The following is a 15,361-nucleotide window of genomic DNA, read 5'->3' as shown; positions in this document are numbered from 1 at the left end:
TAGTAAAGCAGTAAGTTATTTTCAGGCCAAATAACTCAATGTCCTTTCACTGATAGCATTATTAAGTACACAAGTTACAATTTTAACCAAGTTAAATGTAATTATATTGTTCTATGATACCAATCAATAATATGAATTCTAATAAACTTAAAATCTAGCAATTGTATCAATTTATACTTTAAATCACTCTCCCGACAATGGTTCAACCAACCTAGCAAGGAATAGATGAGGCAAGAACACTTGGAAGGTCTCAAAATCACTTATGGCTTTTGCTCAATTAGTTGTCAGCTGTAGAATGTTCCTATTGGTGCACAGTCTAGGGTTACCGTGGAGAAAACATCAGGGGTCCTGCCCCTGACTGTTACCAGTGAATACAGCTCCAATTTAATTTTTTTTAAATTCATTTACGAGATGTGGGCATCGGTGATCAGGCCAGCATTTATTGCCCATTCCGAATTGCCCTTCAGAAGATGGGGTGAGCTGTCTTCTTGAACCGTTGCAGTCCTTGAGGTGTAGGTACAACCAGTGTTGTTAGGGAGAGAGTTCCAGGATTTTGCCCCAGCAACAGTGAAGGAATGGCAATATATATTTTCAAGTCAAGGTGGTGGGTGACTTGGAGGGCAACCTCCAGGTGGTGGGGTTCCCAGGTAACTGCTGCTCTTGTCCTTCTCGATGGTTGTCGTCATTTGTTTGAAAGGTGCTGTCTTGGCGAGTTACTGCAGTGCATCTTGTAGATGGTACACACAGTTGTCACTGTTCATCGGTGGTGGAGGATTTGAATGTTTGTGGAAGGAGGAACTCGCCGTAGGATTCCTAGCCTTTGACCAGCCCTGGTAGCCACAGTATTAATATGCTAGTCCAGTTCAGTTTACGATCATTGGTAACCCCCAGGATCTTGATTACGGAGGATTCAGCTCTGGTAATGCCATTGAATGTCAAGGGGGTTAAAACCCCTCTTGTAGGAGATGGTCATTGCCTGGCAATAGTGTGGTGTGAATGTAACTTGCCACTTGTCAGCCCAAGCCTGAATATTGTCCAGGTTTTGCTGCATTTGGACATGGACTGCTTCATTATCTGAGGAGTCGCGAATGGTGCTGAAAATTGTGCATTCATCCACAAACATCCCCACTTCAGACCTTATGATAGAAAGGTCATTGATGAAGATGGTTGAGCCAAGGACACTATCCTGAGGAACTCGTGCAGTGATGTACTGGAGCTGAACGATCGACTTCCAACCGCCAGCACCATCTTATCTTTGTGCCAGGTATGACTCCAACCAGCAGAGAGTTTTCTCCCTGATTTCCATTGATCCTAGTTTAGCTAGGGTTCCTTGATGCCATACTTGGTCAAATACTGCCTTGATGTCAAGCATAGTCACTCTCACCTCACCTCTGGCATTCAACTTTTTTGTCCATGTTTGAACCAGGGTTATAATGAGGTCAAGAGCTGAGTGACCCTGGTGGAACCCAAACTGAGCGTCCATTGAGCAGGTTATTGCTGAGTAAGTGCCGCTTGATAGCACTTTTGATGATTCCTTCCATCACTTTGTCTTTGATGGAGAGTAGACTGCTAGGGTGGTATTTGGCTGGGTTGCATTTGTCCTATTTCTTATGTACAGGACACACCTGGGCAATTTTCCACATTGCCAGGTAGATGCCAGTGTTGCAGCTATACCGGAACAGCTTGGCCAAGGACGGAAAGTTCTGGAGCACAAGCCTTCAGTCCTATTGCCGCAATATTGTCAGGGCCCACAGCAATTGCAGTATCCAGTGCCTTCTGCTGTTTCTTGATATCACGTGGAGTGAATCGTATTGGCTGAAGACTGACATCTGTGATGCTGGGGACCTCTGGAGGAGACCGAGATGGATCATCCACTATGCACTTCTGGCTGAAGTTTGTTGTGAATGCCTCAGCCTTGTCTTTTGCACGCATGTGCTGGGCTCCTCCATCATTGAGGATGGGGCTATTTGTGGAGCCTCCTCCTCCACTGAGTTGTATGTTGCAAGACTGCTTTCCTTAGGTCTGATACATTTGTTATGGAGTCGCTTAGCTCAGTCTATTACTTTCTGCTTCTGCTGTTTCACAAGTAGTCTTGTGTTGTAGCTTCACCAGGTTGACACCTCATTTTTCGGTATGCCTGATTTTACTCCTGGCATGCTCTCCTGCACTCTTTATTGAGCCAGGGTTAATCCCCTGGCTTGGTGGGTAATGGTAGAATGGGGGATATTCTGGGCCATGAGGTTGCAGATTGAGGTTGAATACAATTCTGCTGCTGCTGATGGCCCAGAGGGCCTCATGGATGCCCAGTCTTGAGTTGCTAGATCAGTTTGAAGTCCATCCCATTTAGCACAGTGGTAGTGCCACACAACACGATGGATAGTATCCTCAATGTGAAGATGGGACTTTGCCTCCACAAGGACTGTGCAGTGGTTACTTCTACCGATACTGTCATGGACAGATGCATCTGCAGCAGGCAGATTGGTGAGGATGAGGTCAAGTATGTTTTTCCCTCTTGATGGTTCCCTCACCACCTGCTGCAATCCCAGTCTAGCAGCTATGTCCTTTAGGACTCGACCAGCTCGTTCTATGGTGGTACTATCGAGCCACTCTTGGTGATGGATATTGAAGTCCTCCACCCAGAGCATATTCTGTGCCTTTGCCAACCTCAGTGTTTCCTCTAAGTAGTATTCAACATGGCGGAGTATGGATTCATCAGTTGATCAGCAGGAGGTTGACTTGCCCTGAAGCCATGAGACGTCATGGGGTCCAGAGTCAATCTTGAGGACTCCAAGGGCAATTCCCTCCCGACTGTATACCACTGTGCCGCCACCTGATGCGTCTGCCCTGCCGGTGAGACAGGGCATACCCAGGAATGGTGATAGTGGTGTCTGGGTCATTGTCTGTAAGGTATGATTCTGTGAGTATTACTATGTCAGGCTGTTGCTTAACTAGTCTGTGAAATAGCTCTCCCGATGTTTGCAGATACTTATTGAGATATCAGGTGTACTATAACAATTCCTGCAGATTAACATCTTGCTGATCTGCCACACAATCAAAGTACACACATAAATAAATAGATATTTTGGTTAAACAATGGGGGCTGTCAATGGTAGAGGCCCCATCACAAGAAGCAGCCAGTGCTTTCAGCAGAGTAGAAGAGCAGAGAAGGAAGAATGAGAAAAAAATAAAACAAAAATTCAAACATTCATTTAATATTTGAAGCAAGGTCATAACTTGAAGGGAAACTTAAACCAGATCCTATTATTCACGAAATATATTACAAAAACTGCATCTCGAACCACCTAAAATTGTAAATATTACAAAATAGTTTTGCAATACGACAATATTTTAGTACATCAGCACACATTTTGCAAAACATCTCCCAGCCAGCTTAAAATTAAAATTTACAACTGTATGAAGCTCAGCTTTTTTTTTCAGGAACAGAAAATGTTTTAAATGGTCTTGATTTCATTCTATTATCTTACCTCCTCCACACCATGCCCTTCTGTTTCTACAACAGGAGCTGAACTCGTCCGTTCTCTCATCTTTTTAACAATTCCAAAAAGCTTGAAAACAAAAATCAGCCTTTTAAGATTTGAACATTGATGAACAATCCATTTTATTAGTGCGACATTAACATTTACATCAATTCCTGCCTTCCAGGGTTCATAAAATTATGCATTCACAGAAGAACATTGGTGCTCATATCTAGAGGCCTTTCAGTTGCACAGGTCACTTATTTCAGCTAAAGATTACTTGAAATTAGTTTTTCAAAATACCCTTTTGGAATGAAATTTCATCTTTTCATACCAATGTCATGAGCTGGCCAATAAAACTGGTAGATAAAAGTATATTTAAGTGAGAGGGGCCGTTATTAGAGTAAGCAGCTGAAGAAATAAGTCTGTTAGTAAACGAAAATTGGGCATGTACAATTGTTACTTGGTTTTAACCTTGTATTAAGAATTTTGGACTTCTTGAACTACAGGTGTCTAAATAAAGTAACAATTCTTCCCCTAACTCAGCACCAACTGATTCCAAATATGTCAACGTTTACAATACCGTAGGCCACTGTTTAGCAGAGTATCGCAACTGCAGTTTTCCTATTTTGATTTATGGTGAGTCAAAAACATTCTAACATCGTAACAAATTTTACTGTTGGCCTATGCATTAATTTCAGAGCGCACTGCAAGTTAAAAATAGCATTCCAATCCATTACATCACTCAAAATACACACTGATCTTCGTGCAAAGATATCACACCATCAGGAAAGAGCAGTGTGTCGGGCAAATTTGATATTTGCTTTCTGATTGCGTGCTGAAAGTAACCGAGATTTTCTCTGCCAATGGGCAATGAACATATTTTTTTAAAATGTCAGTCTTTATAAATGCAAAATACTGCAAATGATATAAAGCTGCCATAACGGAAATAGTCAGAAACCTCCGCAGGTCTGGCAGCATCTGTGGAGAATGAAACAGAATGACTGTTTCCAGTTCAACACGAGTTCTGAAGAAGGGAAACTTTAACTCAATTTCTCTCTCTGCAGATGTTACCAGACCTGCTGGAATTATTCCACATTTATATACGACTTGAAGACAGGGACTAATATTATTGCAAAGTGGATTATGTTTGCTCAAAATTTTGCAAGACATCTTTGAATACAATAGATGGGTGACAGAATACAATTTGCAGATGTTTACTTCATTTAACGCACAAAATCCTTAGTTTCTACAAGTCACAGAAATCACTACTACTCAGGAATTACAAATTGCTAAAGTCAATAAAAAGAATCAATTATACATTTTATTTTTAATATACTTCTTGACTTTGAACTCTTATCTTACACAAAGAGCAAAATTTAATGTTTGCGACAGGGGTCTTGCACACCTATTGGAGAAGTGGCAGGAACCAGGAGATGCCTCTGAAGATCTGTTCGAATTAAGTGCTCATCAGGAACTTAACTGACCAGACTTGGGCATTCCCTGTGTTTTATGAGCATTCACAACTTAGGATTCAGAGGATTCTAAAGTTTCACAACCAACTAATTAATGGTGGCAGAGTTTTCTTCTCATCAAAGGTCAAAGTTTTCCTTTTATTTGTTCTCAAGCTTCGGGAAAAGCTGCATTTATTGCTGAGCCCCCAAGACAGTGACAAGGTGGTGCAAAGGTACAGTCCTTGAGCTGACAGTGCCCCCAAGGTGGTGCTAAGTAGCAACAAGGAAGAAATGGCAGCATACGTCCATCTGGATCATGTGTCACTTAAAGTGGAGCCTGCAAGTCATGGTTTTCCCTCAAAATTGCTGCTTTAGGCAGTGTCAGCATCAAGTTATCCAGATAAAGCGTGAAGCAACGATGCATCCAGAACCTATTAAAATTATTTTTCCTCTGCTGAAACAATGTATCTCAGCCTAGACCAGAGAAACATTTGTATTTTCTATTTCCTCACAGTGCCCATCCTGAAACAGTTTATTTTGGGTGTCCATCCAGACTAGGAACTGGAATGAGATGTCACAAAATCGCTTCATGCAAGACCCTTCCAGCCAAGAAACAGAGTAAGCTTACATTCGATAAATCTGCTTGGAATCCAAACTGAATCGAAGCACGAAATACGAATGACCACTGGCTAATTCACGTTTAGCCTTGCTGGAACTAAAACTTCATATTTGACTGGTGTTACATTCACAAATTGGTGTTATACATGTGCAATATGGAGCTCAAACAGTGCAAGACTGCACCAGGAACAGTTCTCAAATTTATTGGCTTAAAGGTATTCTTGTCAGATTGGGACCCATTTCTGACATGACACTGCCAATTTTGCATCAGGTTGCATTTGTTAAAAGTGCCTTACTGGTGGAAATGAGGTAGCATAACTATAGTCAATGCCTACTCTTACATTCCCAGTTGATGTTATAACTGGACGTTAAGATCCCAAAGTGGAACCCTGGCTCAAAAGACTGTAAATTGTATTTTTCTTCCTAAAGCATGGAGGAACAGAGTCACAGGACCGGCAATTAGTTTTAAGAAGAAAACAATATTTATTAAACATGGAAAGTTGGATATTGTACAATACATCTTTACTCTCCCCTTCCCACCCACCAGCTTAACAAATACACACAAATATAAAGATTAACATGGATTACAAAGTACAACTTAAGCTACAGTGGTCTCATTAACTCAAAAAGTCCCTTTTAAGCACACAAGATGACTGTGGTCAAATACACACATTCCGCTTTGAACCCAAGTTAGTGTCAGTGGATTTCTCCTCAGAATTCCCCCAGATGAAAATCACATGAGAGTTTGCAAACTCCACTCCCAAATATACACTTTAAAATCTTCTCTGATTGTTTGCATTCCGAAATTCAGTCAGGTTTTACAAGTGATAAGCGCAAGTCTGTGTTCCGATACCATTGAACAATACCAACTGAAATAAAGAAATTAAACTGGTTAGCACCACTGGTACATACCTTAAGTATCCATTTGATCATGTCCTTATAAACCTCCAAATGGGGAGAATTTTGCAAGGTTTCCAGCATTGCCAAAATACTAGGTGTATTTTCTGGAGCCTCCCCAGGACCTGTAAATGGTTACAATGTAAATTACAATAGGCAAATAACACATTTAATTTGTATAACTTTACATCTTAATAAAACTACTTAAATAATGCTGATAATAACATTTGCAGCTTTCAATTGAAAGGGCTGACACTGTGGTTAGCACTGCTGCCTCTCAGCACCAGGGATCCAGGTCCAATTCCATCCTTAGGTGACTGTGGAGTTTGCACTTTCTTCCAGTGTCAGTTTCCTCCCACATTCCAAAGATGTACAGGTTATATGGATTGGCCATGCCTTAGTGTCGCAAAAAAGGTTAGGTGGGGTTACTGGTTATGCGGATAGGGTAGAGGTTTCCTAGGATCGGTGCAGATGCGATGGGCCAAATGGCCTCTTTCTGCACTGCAGGGGTTCTATGAAAGTTGCCTGTCCTGAAGAAGCATTCCTAAAAAAAAATAAAAGATCGATTAATTGTTTTCCAGCTTCTGCAGACTACAAATAGTTCATGTTCTTAAACTGCAAATGTTATTATCAGCATTATTTACGTAGTTTTATTAAGATTAAGATTCTTAACAAACAATGTAAGAGTAGACAGGATCACGGTTGTGTGGGGCGGGGAAATCAGGATTTTAAGGTTTCCACCCAAATGGACACTCGAGGAAAGTGTATTCTCATTACAAGTTGGAAAGAATATATTGCAAGCTTTTAAACAATTAATTGTGAATGGCAGAAATACATGTAACAACAAATCAGAAGACAATTATTGATTGAAGATGCCGCAATGTAAAAGTAGTAAAAGAATAATAGTTTCATTCGAGGACTGATCAGCTTACAAATGCAAATACCGATTCAGCAGTCAACTGAACAAGAAACTGTACTAAGTTTCAGCAGCAGGAAACGGAGAGATAGGAATCGGGAGCAGGAAAGAGGAAAATACCTGAATGATAGTTCAAAGCTAATGAATAACATCTGTCTCATTTCTGGAGTTCATTATTCACCAATCTACAGAATTTTTGGCAAAACGAATACATACGTGAAAATTTTGATGTGAAGTTAAAAGTAAAATCACTGTCTGCAATTGCACTTTCTATTTGTTGTTTCTCTTCTTGTAAAGCCATTCCAATCAAGTGCAAAACCTAGGTGAAAAGGATCATGATATCATGAAAACCCATCTTTACAAAGATCTATATAAACGAAAATAATCAAACTTGAACATTTATGAAAGAAACAGGATTTGGTGCCATGATGTAAAGTGCCAATATGTCAAATTGGTAAGATTGGTGTCATGCACACAAGTCTCCACAGATTTCTCAATCTCAGTGGTAAATTCATAGGAGAGCTCAAAGCAAAACCAAACACTTCTCTATAATAATAATCTTTATTGTCACAAGTAGGCTTACATTAACACTGCAATGAAGTTACTGTGAAAAGCTCCTAGTCGCCACATGCCGGTGCCTGTTCGGGTACACAGAGGGAGAATTCAGAATGTCCAAATTACCTAACAGCACATCTTTCAGGACTTGTGGGAGGAAACCGGAGCACCCGGTTACTCAAGAACATCCCAGAAGCCTATTCTTAACAAAAGATATCAAGTCACTAGATATCGATGTAAAATTGGCTAATAGGTTTGTTTGATGTAATTATATAAAAAAAGTTGAGTAAATTTATCTTTGTTCACTTGCTGTTAACTAAATTCACAGGTCAGTCCACTCGTGAAATTCTGTAAATGCCAACAGCTAAAAGTTGTTGGAAGGTGGCCTGAAGTGCAATGCTCTCTACACGGTTGCAGTGATTAGCACTGCTGCTTCACAGCACCAGGGACCCGGGTTTGATCCCTGGCTTGAGTCACTGTCTGTGCAGAGTCTGCACATTCTCCGTGTCTGCATGGGTTTCCTCCAGGTGCTTCGGTTTCCTCCCACAAAGCCCCAAAGACATGCTGTTAGGTGAATTGGACATTCTGAATTCTCCCTCAGTGTACCCGAACAGGTGCCAGAGTGTGGCGACTAGGGGATTTTCACAATGTCTTTATTTCAGTGTTAATGCCAGCCTACTTGTGACAATAATAAAGATTATTATTATGTTTTAATGCAGGAAGACTAACCATTTTGGAGAAGCCAAATAATTTCCCTCCATTTTGTAACCTCAAAACAGAAAGGCCTAACTAAATAAGAGCTCATTTTCAGCTGTTTTGAAGAGATCACAAGATAAACTCTAAACAGTGAACATATTGAACTTTAGAATGTAAAGAGCTTAGCAAAGCTTACCCGTTGTAACATACTCTCAGTCCAAGCATGTCCATTTGGCTCTACAACCCACTGCAACACTGTTCTCAGGATATACACATAAACATCCGACTGAAGGATATTTACCAGGCTGGCAAACAGTGGGCAAAAATGAGGAAGGACAGGAGGTGGAAGTGCTGAAACAAATAATTATTCCATGAATATTATCATTGCGTAAAATCTCAAATTTGTACTCTGTATTTAACATATAAAAGTAATCAAATCCAATTCTCCATCCTTGGACATGATTTACAACCTCAGCATCCATGTTAACAAAGGTTCTCAGCTCAAACCAGAGGCGATCAGCGGCTTGTGTGTTTCTCTATCTGAACAGGATCACATTCACTGAATCATTAACAAAGGATCAGAACTCATGTACATTGTTTATTTTGTCGTTGTTGTAAAACCAAAAATACCTCAATAAAATGTTTATTAAAAAAACCAAAGGATCAGAAGGATTTAGGACATAAATGCTTCTCGAGCAGGCTATCTTTCTTTAATCAAATATAGTTGTGAATGGGCGGCACGGTGGAGCAGTGGTTAGCACTGCTTGCTGCCTCATGGCGTCGAGGACCCGGGTTTGATCCCGGCCCCGGGTCACACCCGTGTGGAGTTTGCACATTCTCCCCATGTAGTTTGCACATTCTCCCCATGTCTGCGTGGATCTCACCCCACAATTCCAAAGGTGTGCAGGGTAGGTGGATTGGCCACGCTAAAGTACTCCTTAATTGAAACAAAAAAAGTGTTTTTTTCTTTAAACCACCATATAATTTAGCAGCCACACTAACACTGCACATCAGTCCGGAGCCATTATTCAGCAAATCCACAATAAAAGCAAAATCCTGTGGATGCTGGTAATCTGAAATAAAAACAAAAAATGCTGGAAAAACTCAGGTCTGGCAGCGTTTGCGAAGAGAGAAACAGAGATAACGTTTCAAATCCGTGCGTTCAGAGTCATGCAGACTCGGAATGTTAACTCTGGTTTTTCTCTCCACAAATACTGCGAAACCTGTTGAGTTTTTCCAGCATTTTTTTTTTTTTAATTCAGAAAATGTATGTTGCATTGAATATTCCAGATGACTCACTTGATGAAGGAGCTACGTTCTGAAAGCTAGTGATTCTAAACAAACCTGTTGGACTTTAACCTGGTGTTGTAAGACTTCTGAAGTAAATAACAGCATGGTGCAAGTACATGTCTGTACACATATCTGAAAATCATTACACCTTCTAGGTTATGCCTGCAATTCAAATTGCAGTTTAGTTGCATAATGTGCAAAATGATACTTTAATCTGAAAACAAACTAAATATGCAAATGCACATTTCTCTTAATCCTATTCTGATCCATTGTAAAGAACGTGGAATACTCAAGTGGTAAATGCATCTAATTTGACATTTTATCAATTCTGAATTGTCCAGGATGGAATATAGTGAATTAAAGTAAGGCACAACCAAAGAAACACAAAAAAAATGGATTCATGGAGCCAGATTAATTTCTGGGTTGACAATGATACAAGGAGAACAGACCACCTTCCGAATTAGAGATAAAATAAAATTAATTTCAAAATGGGACAAAAAGTGAAGAACTAACATACCGGTGTCTTCTCCATTCTGTTTCCTTAACTTTCTTTGGGCTTCTTCAGCCTAAAGAAAATTAAAACCCATTAATATGAAATTACCTATAATTATCACATTGCTTTGCGAAAAATAATACAGTTTCGAAGCTTCACAAAATGTTCCTTATAGCTTTAAAGAAACTGTGAAAATGTGAAGAAATGAAGTATACAGTGTATGGATTTCAAGAAGTTGTTTGATAAGGAATCTCAAAAGACAAATTCAGGAATATTACTCAAACTAGCACCACATAATAAGTCAACAAATTAATTCAAGCTGTTGAGGCTAGTTTGTTGGATATATTCAAGAGGGAGCTGGACATGGCCATTGCGGCTAAAGGGATCATTAATTCAAGTCACGCAGATTAGAAAGCAGTGGGACAATGAGGCACAGGGTTGGAAGGGAAAGAGTCGAGGTAGTGCATAATGACGGAATGGGCAGTGAGGGGAAAGGACATAAAAGGAAAGGATGCTTTTTATGTTAAGCAACTCTTGTCAACTTGTTTTCTGACACCGCACATTTCCAAATTGATGCCCATTTCCACTTGACCCCCCCCCCAGAGTTCGCTAAATAGTCAGCAAAAATAAATGACAGGCAATGCCAGCGAACATTTCCAAAGGGGACACTGCAAACTTTTATCTCTTTACCTCCCAAGACAATTGATTCACAGAACTTCACGTCTCTGTTGTAAAGATCCAAGATCTGAAACAGTGCCTTTTTACATCTGACGAGCTGCGTGTTATCATCACTGGGGTCCAAAAATGTTCCGTTTTCAGAGACAGAAAAAAACTTTATTCGATTCGGAGAGGTGGATAGAGAACTGGTTGGCAGACAGGAAGCAGTGGGAATAAACAGGTGCTTTTCAGAGTGGTAGGCAGTGAGTAGTGGGGTACCGCAAGATTCAATGCTGGGACCCCAGGTGTTAACAATGTACATTATTGATTTGACCAACGGAATTGCATGCAATATCTCCAAATTTGCATACGACACTAAGCTGGGTGGCAGTGTGTGCTGTGAGGAGGATGTAAAGAGGCTGCAGGGTGACTTGGAGAGGCTGGCTGAGTGGGCAAATACTTGGCAAATGCAATATAATGTGGATATATGCAAGGAAACATGAAGGCAGATTATCTGAATGGTGGTAGTTTAGGAAAAGGGGGAAGTGCAACGAGACCTAGGTGTCATGGTGGAACATTCACTGAAGGTTGGCATGCAGGCAGTGGAGAAAGCTAATGGCGTGCTGGCTTTCAAAGGATTTGAGTATTGGAGCTGGGATGTCTTGCTGCAGCTATACTAGGCCTTGGTGAGGCCACACCTTGAGTATTGTGTGCAGTTTTGATCTCCTAGTTTGAGGAAGGGCATTCTTGCTATTGAGGGTGTGAACGAAAGTTCACCAGACTAATTCCTGGGATGGCAGGACTGACATATGAAGAAAGACGGGATCGAATGGGCTTGTACTCCCTGGAGTTTAGAAGATTGAAAGGGGATCTCATAGAAACATATAAAATCCTGATGGGACTTGGCAGGCTAGATGCGAGAAGAATGTTCGCAATATTGGGGACGTGCAGAACTTGGGGTCACAGCCTAAGAATATGGGGTAAGCCATTCAGGACTGAGATGAGGAAGAACTTCTTCTCTCAGAGATTTGTCAACATGTGAAATTCTCTACCACAGAAAGCTGTTGAGGCTAGTTTGTTGGATATATTCAAGAGGGAGCTGGACATGGCCCTTGCGGCTAAAGGGATCATAGAATCATAGAATTAACTGTGCAGAATCGGGCCCATCGGGTCTACACCGGCTCTTGTAAAGTGCTCTAAGCCCACGCCTCCACCCTATCCCCCTAACCCAGTGACCCCACCTCACCTTTTTGGACACTAAGGGCAATTTATCATGGCCAATCCTCCTAACCTGCACATCTTTGGACTGTGGGAGGAAACCTGAGCACCCGGAGGAAATCCACGAAGACACGGGGAGAAGATAGAACAGTACATCGTGCAGATTCCGCACAGTGACCCAAGCCTGGAGCTGTGAAGCTAATGTGCTAACCACTGTGCTACCGTGGAGTATGGAGGGGAAGCGCAAGTGGGATATTTTCTATGTTTCTATGAGTGGATGCATGAGTTAGAAGAGGGGAATTTCTCATGCTGAGAACTGTAGGGTTTGGTCTTTGTATTTTCCCCTTTTCATGCTTTGGAATTAATATTGAAGATAACACTTAGCTTACACAACTTAATACCATCAATTAGTTTATAATATTCAAGCATAGATGAAGTGTATACTCTACATCCCACCTTATTTTTTTGTTTAATTATAGTTTACCTTAGATTGATCAGCCCTAGAATAATGGTAGAAGAAAACATTAAATTCCTTGGTGCATTCAGGTTTTAGTTCATAAAGCCCTCTTCCTGTTAAACCTGGCTTCCTGTGATGGAAAAATAAAGGAATTAACGTGCCAGCAGACATGCAAGGTCTATCCAACTAATGCAATATTTCACATTCAGTTCTATACTTACTTGAATGAAGCTACAGATTCAATAACCTTTTCCATTCCAGTCTCTTTGTTCTCCTAAGAGAAAAAATGAATTAGCAGAATGCATTTGTAGAATGGATCAGGAAATAAACAAAAACAAGGATAGTAGGTTTTTTGGTTAACAGGTATTAAATGTTGAGTATCCTAATCTGGACAACTTAATTTGGTACCGCAGAAAGAAACAAGTACATACCTCAAATTCACGTGCGTTTAGTTATCTACATATTTTGGAAAGATTCAATAGAAAATGCGATAATTGTATATACTAAATGGGTCGCTTGCAAAACAAATGGTGTGGCATTGATGGCACAATATTGATGGGACGAATCTCCTAGTGTCAGTGACATCTGGTTGACATCAGGAGCAACAGGCCAGTGCTCCCATTCGTCAATGGGATACAGTGGCCATGCTAAATCTGTTTATACGTGGCATACCAACTAACAATTGGATGCTGCTGATTTGCTGCTGCCTCTACAGTTGAGTATGCAGAATTTTATGCAACAGCATAAAGGAGGCGAACGGGGTGAATTTTGAATTAAAACAGATGCAACAGAAAATCAAAAACCTAACACATAAGTTGTTCATGGGATGGTGCTAGTTGCATTGTTCAGACCAAAATAACAGAGTGCTTTCTTCACTCTTCTCAATATCATCCCAGAAAGGAAGAATTTGAGATCGAGTGCAATATTGTCAATATTATCAACCACTGGGCAAACATTATACTCACATCTTCAGGCAATGCTTTAACCAGCTCACTGTGTGCCATTGGTCTTATACAAAGTTGATGAACAATTTCACGTTTGAGTTCATCCTCAGCAGACACATGACCCACTCCAGCAGTATATCTTTCGCCTAAGACCCAAAGAAATAAACAACAGAGGCCAAAATTGCAATGAGAAATACGCATTAAACCAACCTTCTTTTATGCTAGGCATTAAACCAACCTTCTTTCTCCATCAAAACTCCATGTACCAATTTCACACCAGATACTATTCCCGAAAAGAGTAAACATGTGAGCAATCTTCTCAACATTCACTAAGGCCATCTTATTTAACAGAAGATATACAACCGCAGTCTGTGATCACCTTTAGATAATCCCTTCTATCATTCATGATGTCAGGCTGATTAAATAGAAAACAAGTGATGCCAATTCCGAGAAAAGATTTTACAATCGTGATTCAAAAAAATGTGCGCCTTACCAACAACCATCATGGTCAGGTGAAGCATTTCCTCTATTAGAGTATTGTTTTGTTGCAGAACATCCTGGACATGTAAAATTGATAGAAAATACAGAACAATTAATAGCCTCATATATAAATTTCAACTGTAATATTGCAACTTAGGGAAAGACTTTTACACTTCCAACAAATTTAAAAGACAAAAAGAAATACATTGATGACATAATTGTTTTGGAAAACAAGCCTTTCCAACTTCACCTTGTTGGTGTGTTCAGAATTAAACCGTTTGCCATAGTCAAGACTATTAAATATGTGGTACAACTCAAATCGACAAAGCATAATCATGAGAAAATGGTTTGGATCCATCATCGAAGCTCCCGCCTGAAAAATATAAAAGGAATCATGAAATGTTTGCAATTGTTCTTAAACTCAGGTCATCCATGTGCAGTATAAATCAATGTAACAGTACCATGGAATAAATGGAAATAATATTGCATTTAGAATGCTGTCAAAAAATTAGTACAGGAGAGTACGGTAGCATAGTGGTTAGCACAGATGCTTCACAGCTCCAGGATCTCAGGTTCGATTCCCGGCTTGGTCACTGTCTGTGTGGCGTCTGCACCTTCTTCCCGTGTCTGCGTGGGTTTTCTCCTGGTGCTCTGGATTCCTCCCACAGTCCAAAGATGTGCAAGTTAGGTGGATTGGCCATGCTAAATTGCCCTTGGTGTCCAAAAAAGGTTAAGTGGGGTTACTGGGTTACGGGGGTGGGGTAGAGACGTGGGCTTGAGTGGGGCGCTCTTTGTAAGGGCCAGTGCAGACTCGATGGGCCGAATGGCTTCCTTCTGCACTGTAAATTCTATGAGAAGAGGAAGTAGCACTGCTGCCCAGGGTTGGGTATATTAGATAGAGAAATTGTTTGAGAAGATGTTTCCGGAGGAGCACAATAAACATAATCCATCTTTGCCATTTGAAATAGAGGCTTGATCAGTTACTTGGACCATGAGCTAACAAGACAACTCAAATAATCCGTTTCTGATCAGAAATGTGGCGTGAACAGTGCAAGTTGGTACAAACCATCCAAGAAATTCAAAAAGTTAGTGCCACCAACTACAAGGTCAAGAATCAAATTTAAAATAAGTAAATGCTATTTCAAGCTACCCAGGAAACTTTCCAAATAACTACACACGATCAAACATTTAATCTAAAAGCTTAACAGTC

General features: G+C 40.5%; 1 protein-coding gene across 3 annotated transcripts in view; it reads right to left on the bottom strand.

The window, feature by feature from the left end:
* Positions 1 to 15,361, bottom strand: part of ubr2 (ubiquitin protein ligase E3 component n-recognin 2) — a 185,761-nt gene that overhangs the window by 38,712 nt on the left and 131,688 nt on the right. For all 3 annotated transcript variants that reach the window (XM_038812572.1, XM_038812581.1, XM_038812563.1), the window contains exons 19-28: positions 14,402 to 14,524; positions 14,165 to 14,228; positions 13,693 to 13,817; positions 12,949 to 13,001; positions 12,755 to 12,857; positions 10,420 to 10,468; positions 8,809 to 8,963; positions 7,578 to 7,680; positions 6,461 to 6,570; positions 3,486 to 3,566 (exon numbers count right to left, since the gene is read on the bottom strand). In XM_038812572.1, the coding sequence (XP_038668500.1) occupies positions 3,486 to 3,566; positions 6,461 to 6,570; positions 7,578 to 7,680; positions 8,809 to 8,963; positions 10,420 to 10,468; positions 12,755 to 12,857; positions 12,949 to 13,001; positions 13,693 to 13,817; positions 14,165 to 14,228; positions 14,402 to 14,524 (966 nt within the window). The remainder of the gene's footprint in view (positions 1 to 3,485; positions 3,567 to 6,460; positions 6,571 to 7,577; positions 7,681 to 8,808; positions 8,964 to 10,419; positions 10,469 to 12,754; positions 12,858 to 12,948; positions 13,002 to 13,692; positions 13,818 to 14,164; positions 14,229 to 14,401; positions 14,525 to 15,361) is intronic.

The sequence above is a fragment of the Scyliorhinus canicula genome, chromosome 1 (genome assembly GCF_902713615.1).
Source record: "Scyliorhinus canicula chromosome 1, sScyCan1.1, whole genome shotgun sequence".
NCBI classification, from domain to species: Eukaryota; Metazoa; Chordata; class Chondrichthyes; order Carcharhiniformes; family Scyliorhinidae; genus Scyliorhinus; species Scyliorhinus canicula.
Note: the sequence above shows the minus strand (reverse complement) of the source record. Positions and strands in the feature narration are given on the sequence as shown.